Raw genomic sequence first — 16,075 nt, 5'->3', positions numbered from 1 at the left:
ACCCCCTCTACCCTCTCATCTCCCCTCCAGGCAGGAGATGCCAACATAGTCTCAAGTGTCCACCTGATCCAAGAAGCTCACTCCTCACCAGCATCCCTCTCCAATGCACTGTCAAGTCTAACCCATGTCTGAAGAGTTGGCTTCCGGGATGGCTCCTGTCCTGGGCCAACAGAAGGTCTGGGGGCCATGACCACTGGGGCCATCTAGTCTCAGTCAGACCATTAAATCTGGTCTTTTTATGAGAATTTGGGGTCTGCATCCCACTGCTGTCCTGCTCCCTCAGGGGTTCTCTGTTGTGTTCCTTGTCAGGGCAGTCATTGGCTGTAGCCAGGTACCATCTAGTTCTTCTGGTCTCAGGATGATAGTCTCTGGTTCATGTGGCCCTTTCTGTCTCTTGGGCTCATAATTACCTTGTGTCCTTGGTGTTCTTCATTCTCCTTTGCTCCAGGTGGGTTGAGACCAATTGATGCATCTTAGATGGCTCCTTGCTAGCGTTTAAGACCCCAGACGCCACTCTTCAAAGTGGGATGCAGAATGTTTTCTTAATAGATTTTATTATGCCAGTTGACTTAGATGTCCCCTGAAATCATGGTCCCCAAACCCCTGCCCTTGCTACACCTGCCTTAGAAGCATTCAGTTTCTTCAGGAAACTTTTTGGTTTAGTCCAGTTGTGCTGACCTCCCCTGTATTGTGTGTTGTCTTTCGTTTCACCTAAAGTAGTTCTTATCTACTATCTAATTACTGAATACCCCTCTCCCATGCTTGCCTCCCTCGCTCCTCTCTAACCACAAAAGAATGTTTTCTTCTCAGTTTAAACTATTTCTCAAGTTCTTATAATAGTGGTCTTATACAATATTTATCCTTTTGCAACTGACTAATTTCACTCAGCATAATGCCTTCTGGATTTCTCCATGTTATGAAATGTTTCACAGATTCCTCACTGTTCTTTATCGATGCATAGTATTCCATTGTGTGAATGTACCATAATTTATTTACCCGTTCATCTGTTGATTGCCACCTTGTTTGCTTCCATCTTTTTGCTATTGGAAACAGTGCTGCAATAAACATGAGTGTGCATATATCTGTTTGTGTAAAGGCTCTTATTTCTCTAGGATATTTTATATTCCGAGGAGTGGGATTGCTGGATCGTATGGTAGTTCTATTTCTAGCTTTTTAAGGAAGCGCCAAATCGATTTCCAAAGTTGTTGTACCATTTGACATTCCCACCAGCAGTGTATAAGTGTTCCAATCTCTCTACAGCCTCTCCAACATTTATTATTTTGTGTTTTTTGGATTAATGCCAGCCTTGTTGGAGTGAGATGCAATCTCATTGTACTTTTGATCTGCATTTCTCCAATGGCTAATGATCATGAACATTTACACATGTTTCTGTTAGCTACCTGAATGTCTTTTTTAGTGAAGTGTCTATTCGAATCTTTTGCCCATTTTTTAATTGGGTTATTTGTCTTTTTGTAGTTGAGTTTTTGCAGTATCATGTAGATTTTAGAGATCAGGCGCTGATTGAAAATGTCATAGCTAAAAACTTTTTCCCAGTCTGTAGGTAGTCTTTTTACTCTTTTGGTGAAGGCTTTCGATGAGCATAGGTGTTTGATTTTTAGGAGCTCCCAGTTATCTACTTTTTTTTCTGCATTCTTAATAATGTTTTATATACTGTTTTTGCCATGTATTAGGGCTCCTAACGTTGTCCCTATTTTTTCTTCCATGATCTTTATCATTTTAGATTTTATTTTTAGGTCTTTGATCCATTTTGAGCTCGTTTTTGTGAATGGAGTGAGGTATTGGTCTTGTTTCACTTTTTTGCAGATGGATATTCAGTTATGCCAGCACCATTTGTTAAAAAGACTGTCTTTTCTGCGTTTCACTGTTTTAGGGCCTTTGCCAAATATCAACTGCCCATATGTGGATGGATTTATGTCTGGATTCTCAATTCTGTTCCATTGGTCTATGTATCTATTGTTGTACCAGTACCAGGCTGTTTTGACTACTGTGGCGGTATAATAGGTTCTAAAATCAGGTAAAGTAAAGCCTCCCACTTTGTTCCTCTTTTTCAGTAATGCCTTATTTATCCAGGGCCTCTTTCCCTTCCATATGAAGTTGGTGATTTGTTTCTCCATCTCATTAAAGAATGTCTTTGGGATTTGGATCGGAATTGCATTAAATGTATAGATGGCTTTTGGTAGAATAGACATTTTTATAATGTTAATTCTTCCTATCCATGAACAATGTATGTTTTTCCACTTATGGAAGTCTCTTTTGGTTTCTTGCAGAAGTGTACCATAGTTTTCTTTGTATAACTCTTTTACATCTCTGGTAAGATTTATTCCTAAGTATTTTATCTTCTTGGAGGCTACTGTAAATGGCATTGATTTGGTGATTTCCTCTTCGATGTTCTTTTTGTAGGTGTAGAGGAATCCAACTGATTTTTGTATGTTTATCTTTTATCCCGATACTCTGCTGAACTCTTCTATTAGTTTCAGTAGTATTCTGGAGGATTCCTTAGGGTTTTCTGTGATAAGATCATGTCATCTGCAAATAGAGATACTTTGACTTCTTCCTTGCCAATCTGGATGCCCTTTATTTCTTTATCTAGCCTAATTGCTCTGGCTAGGACCTCCAACACAATGTTGAATAAGAGTGGTGATAAAGGGCATCCTTGTCTGGTTCCCAATCTCAATGGGAATGTTTTCAGGCTCTCTCCACTTAGGGTGATGTTGGCTGTTGGCTTTGTTATAAATGCCCTTTATTATGTTCAGGAATTTTCCTTCTTTTCCTATTTTGCTGAGAGTTTTTATCATGAATGGGTGTTGAACTTTTTTGTCAAATGCCTTTTCTGCATCAAATGATAAAATCATGTGATTCTTGTCTTTTGTCTCATTTATGTGGTGGATTACATCAACTGTTTTTCTAATGTTGAACCATCCCTGCATACCTGGTATGAATCCCACTTGGTCATGGTGAATTATTTTTTGATATGTTGTTGAATTCTATTGGCTAGAATTTTGTTGAGGATTTTCGCATCTGCGTTCATTAGGGATATAGGTCTGTAATTTTCTTTCCTTGTGGTGTCTTTACCTGATTTTGGTATCAGTGATATGGTGGCTTCATAGAATGAGTTTGGTAGTATTCCATCCTTTTCTATGCTCTGAAATACCTTTAGTAGTAGTGTTGTTAACTCTTCTCTGAAAGTTTGGTAGAACTCTGCAGTGAAGTTCTCTGGACCAGGGCTTTTTTTTGTTGGGTGTTTTTTGATTACCTTTTCAATCTCTTCTTTTGTTATGGGTCTATTAGTTGTTCTTCCTCCATTTGTGTTAGTTTAGGTAGGTAGTGTGTTTATAGGAATTCATCCATTTCTTCTAGGTTTTCAAATTTGTTAGAGTACAATTTTTCATAGTAACCTGATATGATTCTTTAATTTCAGTTGGGTCTGTTGTAATATTGCCCATCTCATTTCTTATTTGAGTTATTTGCTGCTTCTCCTGTTTTTTTTTTTTTTTTTTTTTGTCAATTTGGCTAGTGGTTTATCAATTTTGTTGATTTTTTCCAAAAACCAGCTTTGGTCTTGTTAATTCTTTCAGTTGTTTTTTGTTTTCTACTTCATTTATTTCAGCTTTAATTTTCATTATTTGTTTTATTCTGGTGCCTGTGGGTTTCTTTTGTTGCTCTCTTTTATTCAAGTTGTAGGCATAATTCTTTGATTTTGGCCCTTTCTTCTTTTTGTGTGTGTGCATTTATTGATATAAATTGGCCTCTGAGCACCGCTTTTGCTGTGTCCCAAAGGTTCTGATAGGAAGTGTTTTCATTCCCATTGGTGGCTATGAATTTCTTTATTCCATCCTTAATGTCTTCTATAATCCAGTCTTTTTTAAGCAGGGTATTGTTCAGTTTCCAAGTGTTTGAATTCTTTCCCCTGCTTTTTCTGTTACTGATTTCCACTTTTATGGCCTTATGGCCAGAGAAGATGCTTTGTAATATTTCAATGTTTTGGATTCTGCCAAGGCTTGCTTTATGACCTAATATGTGTTCTATTTTAGAGAATGTTCCGTGTGCACTAGAAAAGAAAGTATACTTGGTTGCTGTTGGGTGGAGTGTTCTGTATATATCTATGAGGTCAAGTTGGTTGATTTTGGCATTTAAATTTTCCGGGTCTTTATTGAGCTTCTTTCTGTATGTCCTGTCCTTCACTGAAAGGAGTGTGTTGAAGTCTCCTACTATTATTGTGGAACTGTCTATCTCACTTTTCAACGCTGAAAGAGTTTGTTTTATGTATCTTGCAGCCTTGTCATTGGGTGCATAAATATTTAATATGGTTTTATCTTCTTGGTGTATTGTCCCTTTAATCATTATATACTGTCCTTCCTTATCCTTTTTGATGGATTTAACTTTAAAGTCTATTTTGTCAGAAATTACTATTGCTACTCCTGCTCTTTTATGATTGTTGTTTGCTTGATATATTTTTTTCTATCCTTTGAGTTTCAGTTTGTGTCTCTAAGTTTAAGGTGTGTCTCTTGTAGGCAGCATATAGATGGATCTTGTCTTTTAGTCCATTCTGCCAATCTCTGTCTATTGGTGCATTTAGTCCATTTACATTCACGTAATTATGGATAGTTATGAATTTAGTTCTATCATTTTGATGTCTTTTTTTGTGTGTGTTGTTGACAGTTTCTTTTTCCCACTTAATTTTATGTGCTGAGTAGATTATCTTTATGTATTGTCCTTTCCTCCTATTTGTTGTTGATTTTGTTTCTGCTGAGTCTGTATTTGTTTCTTGTGTTTTTTTTTTTTTTGATGAGTAGGATAGTTTGTCTCCTTTGTGGTTACCTCATTATTTACCCCTACTTTTCTAAATTTAAAACTTTTATTTCTTTGTGTTGCCATATCTTCCTCTCCATATGGAAGGCGTATGATTACATTTCTTAGTCCCTCTTTATTTTTCTAATGCTGTCTTCTTTTATATAATAACATTCCTGTGACCCTGTTTTGAGATTTTTTTTTATAATCTTGCTTTGTTTTTTTGGATTTCCCCGTCTAGGTTGACTCCTGGTTGCTCTGCCCAGTGTTCTAGTCTTGGGCTGATACCTGATATTACTGATTTTCTAACCAAAGAACTCCCTTTAGTATTTCTTGTAGTTTTGCTTTGGTTTTTACAAATTCCCTGAAAATGTGTTTATCTGGAAAAGTCTTAATTTTACCTTTGTATTTAAGAGACAACTTTGCTGGATATATGATTCTTGGCAGGCAATTTTTTTCCTTCAATTTTTTAATTATGTCATCCCATTGCCTCCTTGCCTGCATGGTTTCTGCTGAGTAGTCTGAGCTTATTCTTACTGGCTCTCCTTTGTAGGTGACTTTTCATTTATCCCTTGCTGCTCTTGTAATTCTCTCGTTATCTTTGGTTTTGGCAATTTTGATTAAAATATGTCTTTTTGACTTTCTTTTAAGATCTACCTTATGTGGAGTTCGATGAGCATCTTGGGTATATATCGTCTCATTTTTCACGATATCAGGGAAGTTTTCTGCCAACAAATCTTCAACAATTCTCTTTGTATTTTCTGTTATCCCTCCCTGTTCTGGTACTCCAATCACTGGTAGGTTATTTCTCTTGATAGAGTACCACATGATTCTTAAGGTTTCTTCATTTTTTTTAATTCTTTTATCTGATTTTTCTTCAAATATATTAGTGCCAAGTGATTTATCTTCGTGTTCAGAAATTCTAGCTTCTACTTGCTCAATTCTGGTCCTATGACTTTCTATTGAGTTGTCTACTTCTGTAATTTTATTGTTAATCTTCTGAATTTCTGATTGCTGCCTGTCTATGGATTTTTCCAGCGTATTAAACTTTTCATTTTGTTCCTGAATAATCTTTCTAATTTCTTCAGGTTCTTTATCTGTGTCTTCCTTGGCTTGTTCTGCATATTGTCTCATTTCCTTCCTGATGTCTTGAAGGGTTCTGTATATTAAACTTTTGTATTCTGCATCTGGTAATTCCAGGAATGCACTTTCATCTAAAAAATCCCTGGATTCTTTTTTTTGAGAGCCTGTTGAGGTAATCATGGCCTGTTTCTTTAAGTGACTTGATATTGACTACTGTGTCCAAGCCATCTATAAGTTATTGTATTAGTTTATGCTTGCTTACTGTGTCATAGCTTCTTGCTTTGTTTTGTTTTGGTATACCGCTATGGGTTGCTTGAGTAAGCTAGCTTGATTATTTTCGCTTTTGGAGCTCTAATGTCCTGTCCTCAGATGGCTAGAGCTGTTATCAGGTATATCAGCCTAGGAGTCCATTCAGTTTTCTTGTATGAATTCAGCTCCGGTTTCCAGGTAGCTGATCAAGTGTGTGGTACAGGCTCTGTCGTACAGTCTTAGACGGGCAGGAGTAATTGACGTATATACCGGTATCTGATTGCAGCAGGGTGTCATGCTCTGAAGAAGGCAGGGGCTTGAGAACTGACCACCGAGTGTCTCTGAGGAAAGCCCGCCCCTGTTCCCTGAAGCGGGCTGGTGGGTGGGTTCTGCAGATGGACCATGGACACCCAAAGTTTTTGGTTGTAAGGGCTGGGAGGTACAAGTTATCTTTGGACACCTGTTGCGGGTGGCTGGGTGACTTGAGTGGAGCTACAGTTCTTAGGTCCCTGATGTGGGTAGGTGAGGACCTTTTTTAATAGGCAAAGCAATGTCAAACATCAAACACCCACCTCTCCACCACACAGCTGAAATGGTTGGAGTTTGCCAACAAGGGCCTATTCTCCTGAAATAGGCCCATGCAGGTCCCTGCAGAGGGAATGTTGCTCAAAGTCCACAGACAGTTTATACCTGGACAGGAATTGCTGCAGTCCTGAGCTCCCCCAGTTAGTGAAGCTAGCAAATTATCTTTTCCCCCAAATGCAAATTTTTTCCTTCTTCAAGGCTCGGAGGATGGCTGTAGGTACTCAGCAGGGCCTATCTCAGGCCCAGGGGATTCAGACACTGAAGCCAGTTTGCAGATGGGGGGGATGCGTTAAAATATACGCAAGTACTTAGCTTTTGCTGAGAGCATGGTTCTCCTTAGGTTCCGGAGGTGTGAGTAGGCTGTGTAGCTAGCTGCTTCTCCCTGAGGAAACTGCAGCCAAACGCTAGTACCAGCCCGCCGCCGCCGCCGCTCCAGAAAAGGTGCCTGAGGGCTCCCCACGATTCAGGCCTAGTAACTCCTCTCCGCCTCTGAACGGTCTCTTCCTCACCCTGCCCCTCAGTTCATTCTCTAACCTTGCCTTTGAAGCTCAGGGCTCCCAGCTTGTCACAAATATACTTGTTTCACTTGTTTTTTCGGGTCTTCGTTGTAAAGAGGGCTTACCGGAAGCGTCTGTCTATTCCACCATCTTGGCTCTGCCTTTTTCCCAACCTCTTGGCAAGCAAATAGAACAAATCATTTTGATGAACAATACCTTTCCTCTATTTAAGTATGGTCTCAGATATAACTCTCAGCAGGTAGAGAATTTTTTTTTACATAATTAATGATTAAACATCATGATTACTTGAAAAAGACATGCTGAGTAGACTTTCCTAATGATTGAATGAATGAATGAACTTAGGAATAAAATTATATTATGCCTAAGGTTCATCAGCAAGGTGACTTGTGAGGCTAGCTCATATAATGGGAATTTATTTCGTTTTGTTTTTTTGCAACTTCATCTTTCTCATTAGGACAATAAACCAAACTATCAGTAGGATGGAAAGACGGATGGTGTTGTGTCTTACATTTGATAGTATGGCTCCTCTAGCTAATATTAAGCATTAGATATTCTTTACAAAATAATGTGTTTTATTCTATATCATAATTTTAAATTTGATCCACAAGTGTTATAAAGTGGAACTATTGTATGACATTCTGTGAGTATTAATATTAAGGGTTAAAGAGCTTTGGTAATTTCTAAGTAGATTTTTATGAAGCACATCTCATTTTTCTAGGAAATATTATAAATGAATTATGTTAATAAGTCCTTATAGGAAATCATGTAACTAAAGTATATAAGTTCAAATAAAATTATTTGGCAAAATTAGAACCCTCATTTCAGCTTGACTTGATTCCACTGTAGAAGTTAGCAAAGCCTACTCCAAAAAAAAAAAAGAAAAATTCCATTTCCTCTAAGTGTTTTGTTTAGTGATTACCCTTAATTATTCACAATAAGGAAAAAATGCCTTGATGCATTTATTACAACCTGTGAATATAATTATTTGCCATACATTGCAAATTAAGTTGTGACTATAGCCTATGTTCAAACTTAAATTTATACCATTTAAGTGGATACATTTATAAAATGTAGTAATTTGCACATTTGTTAGTTATTCAAGCACCACATAAAAAATAATGTGCAAATATAAATGATACTTTGAAGAGGTCATTGTTATTCATCCACATAATTGATAAAAACCTTTGAATTGATTCTGGTATGCTAGAATTTATCACAGAGTCCATCATGTTTCTTAAAATTGTGAATTGATGCATTTCCCCCTCTAGATTATAATACATTGAGGATTATAGTTGTATTTATTATTGTATATTTTGTGTGTGTCAACTAACTTCCTATTAATAGCTCAAGAATTGTCAAAGCATGTTACATTTTAGTTAAATTTGGTTTAATTGAATTGGTTAAGGAAATGTAAGAAAAGAAAGGGGAATGGAATAGTATGAAACTTTTCACATCTAAATTCAGCGATTAATCAAAGCCAATCATGGTATTCTGATTTTCTTTTTTTCACAAAGGCTATTTAAATTTAGCTATATACGCTTTAATGAAAATGCTTATTTCCTGAATGATAGATCATGTCATATAATGTATTACATTATAATGTCATAATACATGATACTGTTTTGTGTTACGTATTACTTTCTCTTGCCTTCAGGTGAGTTTTACCATTTTACGGACAAGGACAGGATTTTATTCTTTTCACATCATCCTGTACACTGTTCTTTGATTTTTCCCCCAACTCTGATGCTTTTACAGAGATTTCTTTCACGTGCCCCATTTTCATTTTATTTTGCCTACTATTAAGTGCAAAATTTTGTATTTTTTTTTTTTTGAGTTATCTTTTTTCTAAATTTATTTGTTATTACTAATATTCTTTCCAAAGATATTGTGGAATAATATTAAGTATTTCAGGGAGTGAGGTTTAATTTGAAAATTGTATTTAAGGAATAAAAATAATAATTATAGCTGTGTGAAAATATATGGCCATATTGGTAAATCTATTTTAAGTACTATTCATGTAGAAATTCTCAGACTTAGTGCAACAACACTTAGCAAATTTACAAGTTACATTTGTTGTCATTGTTAGGTGCCATCAAGTGGGTTCTGTCTCATAGTGAACCTGTATGTAACAAAACAAAACATTGCCCAGTCCCATGCCATCCTCACAATCATTGCTATGTTTGAGCCCATTGTTGCAGCCACTGTGTCAATCCATCTCTTTGAAGGTCTTCCTCTTTTTCACTGACCCTCTACTTTATTAAGCATGATGTCCTTCTCCAAAGACTGGTCCCTCCTGATATGTCCAAAGTACATGAGACGAAGTCTCACCATCCTTGCTTTTTTCTAAGGAATGTTCTGTCTGTACTTCTTCCAAGACAGACTTATTCATTTTCCTGGCAATCCATGATATATTCAGCATTCTTTGCCAACACCGTAATTCAAAGACATCAGTTCTTCTTCAGTCTTCCTTATTCATTGACCAGCTTTCTCATGCATATGAGGCGATTGAAAATACCATAGTTTGGGGCAGATAAACCTTAGTCCTCAAGGTGATATCTTTGTTTGTTTTTTAACACTCGAAAGAGATCTTTTGCAGCAGATTTCCCCAATGCAATATGTCGTTTCATTTCTTGACTACATTAACTAGCTAAAAATAATTTTATTTTTGTAGGTCAAATTTTGAACAGAGAATTCTGACCTAATACAATAGTTTTTCCTCAAATAGTGGCACTAATTTCAGATGAAGTAGGACTCAAGGTGGAAGTTACAAAGCAAGCCATTTACACATTGACCCAAATGCACCAAACCCTATGCCTTCTAGTCAATTCCAACTCATAGTGACCCTATAGGCCAGAGTTGAAGACAGGTACCATAAAATGATACGGGCTTTCATTTAATCTATTTTCAATTGTAAAGTTCAACTATTATCTTATAATCCACAAAGAAAGAAGAAATGCTACCCATTAAAATGACAGAACTCTTTCTTAATATGTAGAACTTTTATAATTAGTAAAAGAACTTTTTTCATACTTAAAAATAGATTATTTTAATCTTATACCACTCCTGAATATTTTATACATGCACTTACAAATTGAAACCCTGGTGGCATAGTGGTTAAGTGCTACAGCTACTAACCAAAGGATCAGCAGTTCAAATCCGCCAGGCACTCCTTGGAAACTCTACAGGGCAGTTCTACTCTGTCCTGTAGGGTCGCTATGAGTCAGAATTACAAATACATCAGAAAATATACGTTAAATATATTTAGTAAGGCATTCCTAAAACTTCTTCACATTCAGTATCTGACTCTAGCAGTGGCATAGAATCAATGAAATATGGTATTAAAATAAAATTACAGTAAGATATAATTAAAAAATGAATTCTAATTAATGGCATACACATGCACGTTCTCCAAAATGAAATTCTAACACAAACCGTGTATATAATCCCTAAATTTTTGTTAAATTTTCTTGTATTTGTTAAGATGCTCTAGATATTTTAAACTCTTTTGTTGAAAAACTTCCATTAAAATTTGAATAATTAGCATCAAAACAAACTATATGTTAAATCCGATTATTTCATTTCATGTGCTTTTACATATATAGTTCAAGGTAACAAGTCAAACTGATTATTTGTGAAGTATTGAAAAGTCCTCTTTATGTTCCGTGTGAAATAATGTTTTTCTTTGATCATTAAAATATGCCTTCTAATCTTTCAAAATTAACTGTTAAAATAAACAAACAAACCAGCAACTGAATTTTTCTGAATCTTCTCCCTACCTCAGGTCCCATAAGTAGTGTTTTGGTGAATAAATATGGCAGCCGTCCAGTGGTGATAGCAGGAGGCTTATTGTGCTGTTTGGGAATGGTCTCTGCCTCTTTCAGTACCAATGTTGTAGAGCTTTACCTCACTGTGGGATTCATTGGAGGTAAGTTGAGTCAAGTTTTGCTTTCAGATATTTTCTTCTTAATACTTCTGTTGTTTTCCAAGTCAGAAGCAGAACCACAGAAAATTTGTATTGATTCTCTCTGAATTTTCTTTTTGTGCCAGTTGCTATCTTTAGAGTATTTTAATCTAGTTCATTGAAATATTAGCTATTGAATGACCAATCACTCATTTCAAGATATAAAAACAAGTTATCAGACAAATTATGTGCTATCCTATAAATGTCAAAAATAAAAGTTTTTTTTTTTTTTTTTTTTTTTTTTACAGTTTTCACTCCTCACTTTTCAGCCATTTGTGATGGTATTGTGGATATAGACTTTCTGGTATCTAAATACCTTCATTTAAAAAAATATATTTTTCATTACTTATTTTCATTTAGAATATATAACTTTCCACTCATAGTATGTTAAAAATGGTGCCAGAAAGATGTTTTCTTGGTGCACTTTTTAAGATAACAATGAAAGTACCACTGTGTTCTGACTAGCAGTAGAGCCCAGTGACTATGTCTCTTAGTCAAATGATTCTAATTGTTTAAAAGCTCTGTGAGGCACATTTGCCACGAGTACAAATATTTTGAAATAATATATTATCAGTTGTTTCTCACTGTGTACATATGTATGTCATATAAAGATATATTCTCACGTATGTCTGTTGGCTTAAATTGACCTGTCAATTTAGAACTATTTTTAGTAGCCTAGACAATAGATCCCATTAAAAATCTATATTCAAAGTTTCAGGAAAAATTTGAGTTCAATAATATAAAGAGACACAGATAAAAAGGCAAATAAATATAGTTCTCTTTTTTTGTAGTGATTTTAGATCAATCTAATATAGGATGATGAGGCAGTGGTTAAAAGCATTTGGCTGTTAACCAAAAGATTACTGGTTCAAACCCACCAGCTGCTCTGCTGAAGAAAGATGTAGAAGTCTACTTCTGTAAAGATTTATTGCCTTGGAAACCCTATGGGGAAGTTCTACTCTGTCCAGTAGGGTCGCTATGAGTCAGAATTGATTCGATGGCAAGGGACTTGGTTTTGGTTAATCTTATACACTTATGTATTATTTAATGAAAAAATAAGTAAATATTACAGCCAACAGTAATAAAATAATAGTGATGTTAAAATCATTCTCTTTATAACCTATCCTCAACTCTCTTCATTTTTTGATATGGTAAAACACCTTTTGACGTTGTAAGTGAGAATATCCTTATATCTAAGCATCGTCACAGTGGAGATAATGCCCTTTGTGCAGGCATAGTGAATACTGTGTGTGACCGTAGCAGTCAGACTGGACCTACAAGTGGATATATTAAGGAGAAGCGGATTTTGGCATTCTTTCCTTTGCATACCACTCTAAATTGTAATTTTATTCCTCTGTGTCTTGAAGATTTTGGTGCTTCTAAACTTGACTATTACAAGGCTAATACACCTATGAGGGATTTACCTTAAGTCAGAATCAGCCAATACTCTTTGGTTTCTAAAATCAGAAAGATCTAGCTTTTAAACCTGACTTAGCACGTACAAACTCTGTGATCATGGGTGGATTAACCCCCTTATATCTCAAACTCTTTGTCTTTAAAATGGGTAAAGTGATAGTTCCTTCCTTAGAAAATTGCTGGAATAAGTTATGTTAAAAAAAAAAAAAAAAGAATATATTGTACTTTACGAAGTGCCTAGAATATTGTTGTTATAAATAAATATTAGCAAATAATAATAATCACAGTGCCATTTATATAACATCTTACAAATTATAGCGCTTACATGATTTTGGCAAAACAGTTTTTTGTTGTTGTTGTTGAGGGAATTATAGCTCAAGAAATCTTAAGTGTTCTGCCTGAGACTGTCCAGTGGTTTGGGGCAGATTCAGATCGTTCAGTGTCAAATCCCATGGTCATTTTACCACACCAGCGTAGGAAATAGATGGCACCTATCTCCTAATGAGAACTTGGGTTACCGTTTGAAAGCAAAAGTTCCAGGTGCCAGAATGGGGGAAATAATGGTGTAAGATAAATACACTTCAATGTTGAAACAGAGTACATAGATTTTATTTTAGGTTCTTCCACGTAAAAGCCATCCAAGTGGTTTTAGTATTTCTAGGTTATATCTAAATAAACTTATTTTGGTTATAGCTGAGGTAAAATCAGAGAGCATGTTGTCCTATTCTTCAAAGCATATTCTTGGTTCCTTTGCATCAGCTTTTAGAGACCCTACTACTCATAGAAAATGATTGTATTAAAGAGTTGGAGTAAGGATTTGTACCAAGACCTGTGTGTCCCAGAACCTAAATAATGAACCCCCTTGCCATACTGTCTCAATTTGTGTAAATTAGTAAATACAGAATAATTTTTACTCCATAGCCCCCAAAATAATATACATTAATGCCTGTGCTAAGACCGAAAGAACAATAATTTATATGAAACAATTGTATGTACTTCTCAAAGAAAAATATTATTATTACTGACAAAGAGTAACTTTGTAAGCTTCAAGAGGTAATTCATTTCTCAAAGGTGATATTCAACACCTCCAAAGTATGCCCCAGGGGCAACTTTTAACTCATACCGGCAGTTAACTTTAATCCCTGAAGTAAGTATATATTTTAAGCAGAAAAATTCTCTACTTTTTGGTTAACACCCATGTGCCTCTGTATACATGAAATGTGTAATGTGAGGGATGCCAAGCGTGAAATTAATGGGCAGGAATTTATTTTTCTTTTTTATTATTTGCATGGTGTTGAAAGAAATGTCTCTGATGAAATGTAAGATTGTTAAAAATGATGACCTTTTTAGGCTGGTTACATTCCTTATACTCTGAAAGTAACATAAAGTATTTAAACTTTTAAATGCATTCTTGCCTACAAGAAAAAAACTTTGTTTCTTATTTATATGTGTGTGTAAATAGATATTGAGAAAGAAATTAATTTATCTGTGGAATTAAATGATTTTAATTAAGAGCTAATAACGTTACCCTAGTTTCAACTTCTCTTATGATTTATTCAAACATCAGTAGAAGTTCTTAGTTTCATTTCTGTGGTTTAAAATGAACTTAACATTAAACTGCCATATCAAGTGTCCAGTTATGAGAAACTTTTTGTTTTTGTATAATTCTATTTGTAATCATCACAAATTACTACCTGCAGTTGCATTTTTATTTCAGCCTTACACCTGATTGTCTTTCTTGGGTGGCATAATGTGTCTGTGTTTATTTTGTTTTGTTCTTTTTAGGTGTAGGTTTAGCCTTCAATCTGCAGCCGGCCTTAACGATAATTGGCAAATACTTCTTTAAGAAACGACCCATGGCGAATGGATTGGCCATGGCTGGAAGTCCTGTCTTCTTAAGTACATTGGCTCCTTTCAATCAGTTTCTTTTTAATAATTATGGCTGGAAAGGAAGCTTCTTGATTTTGGGGGCGATATTTTTGCACTCCTGTGTGGCTGGGAGCCTCATGCGACCCATTGGACCCAAACAAACTAAAAGCAAGTCTAAAACAAAAATTGGCGTAAGAGTGAATGAATCAGGTCTGAAGAAAAGACCTAAGAAGAAATCAGCTTGGGAAAGAATGAATAAGTATTTAGATTTCTCCCTTTTTAAGCATAGGGGCTTTCTTATATACCTGTCTGGAAATGTTATCATGTTTCTAGGATTTTTTGCCCCTGTTATATTCTTGGCTCCATATGCTAAGGACAAGGGAATTGATGAGTATTCTGCAGCTTTTTTGCTGTCTGTTATGGCTTTTGTTGATATGTTTGCTAGGCCTTCTGTAGGATTAATTGCAAACTCTAAATTTATCCGACCCCGAATCCAGTACTTCTTCAGTTTTGCAATCATGTTCAATGGAATCTGTCATCTCCTGTGCCCACTGGCAGAAGACTACACAAGCCTGGTGGTATATGCTGTATTCTTTGGCCTTGGATTTGGGAGTGTTAGTGCTGTCCTCTTTGAAACTCTCATGGACCTTGTTGGCGCTGCAAGGTTTTCCAGTGCTGTGGGACTTGTCACAGTTGTGGAATGTTGCCCAGTTCTTCTTGGCCCTCCTCTTGCTGGTAAGAATATTTCTCATCGAGGAAAGCAAAAAAGCATACAGTTAATATTCATTAGCAGAGAATATTCTTTGCAGTGAAAAATAAGGTTTATAATAATAAACACTAACAGCTTGAATGATTGTGGGGTTGTTAATTTTAGGTTTTATTATTTTTTAATTTCATAATTAGTTGACTTTAGACCTATATTTACTTCAGAGTCTGAACCTATGATCTGAAGAATTTAAATTAAACTGATGTTTAGCATCGTATTTTTTACACTTTTTATCTGCATCAGTTGTTTTGTGCTTTTAAAATGTGTCTTAAGAATAAATTGCTGTTTTTCCTCTATCAGTGATAGAAAGATTTCTCTTCTACCTGTGTTAAAATAAGTCAAAAACCTAAAATGATGCTTCTTAAATGTTTGTAATTAGTGTGCTGATAACATTCTATTACTGTGAAACTTGTCGTGTGCCTGAGGAATACTTTCTAATATTAATGATATGAGTGTGTGTGTGTGTGTGTGTGCGTTGTTGTTAGTTGCCATTCAGACTATTTTTTTTTAATATTACTGATATAAATATATATCTTATATATATATGTTGTTGTTGTTAGTTGCCATAGAGGCAATTTTGACTCATGACAGCCTCAAGTGTGCAGAGAAAAACTGCACTCCATAGGGTTTTCAAGGCCGTGACCTTTAGGAGGCAGACCACCAGGCCTTACTTCCCAGGCATCTGTGGGTGCGTTTGAACCCCCAGTCTTTCAGTTAGTAGTCCAGCGCTTAACCATTTGTGCTGCCCAGTTTGTTTTTTTCTCTCTATATATAAATATGTATACATATATATGCATCTAAAAAATATATATGCATAGA

The 16,075-nt window shown here is 35.6% G+C and overlaps 1 protein-coding gene across 37 annotated transcripts in view; it reads left to right on the top strand.

The window, feature by feature from the left end:
• SLC16A7 (solute carrier family 16 member 7) overlaps positions 1-16,075 on the top strand; it is a 220,207-nt gene that overhangs the window by 189,830 nt on the left and 14,302 nt on the right. For all 37 annotated transcript variants that reach the window (XM_023558323.2, XM_023558313.2, XM_023558240.2 and 34 more), the window contains 2 exons: positions 11,026-11,169; positions 14,407-15,225. In XM_023558323.2, coding sequence (XP_023414091.1) covers positions 11,026-11,169; positions 14,407-15,225 — 963 coding nt within the window. The remainder of the gene's footprint in view (positions 1-11,025; positions 11,170-14,406; positions 15,226-16,075) is intronic.

The sequence above is a fragment of the Loxodonta africana genome, chromosome 4, assembly GCF_030014295.1.
Source record: "Loxodonta africana isolate mLoxAfr1 chromosome 4, mLoxAfr1.hap2, whole genome shotgun sequence".
Taxonomy (NCBI): domain Eukaryota; kingdom Metazoa; phylum Chordata; class Mammalia; order Proboscidea; family Elephantidae; genus Loxodonta; species Loxodonta africana.
The sequence above is the reverse complement of the archived record's forward strand: the minus strand, read 5'-3'. Positions and strand labels throughout refer to the sequence as shown.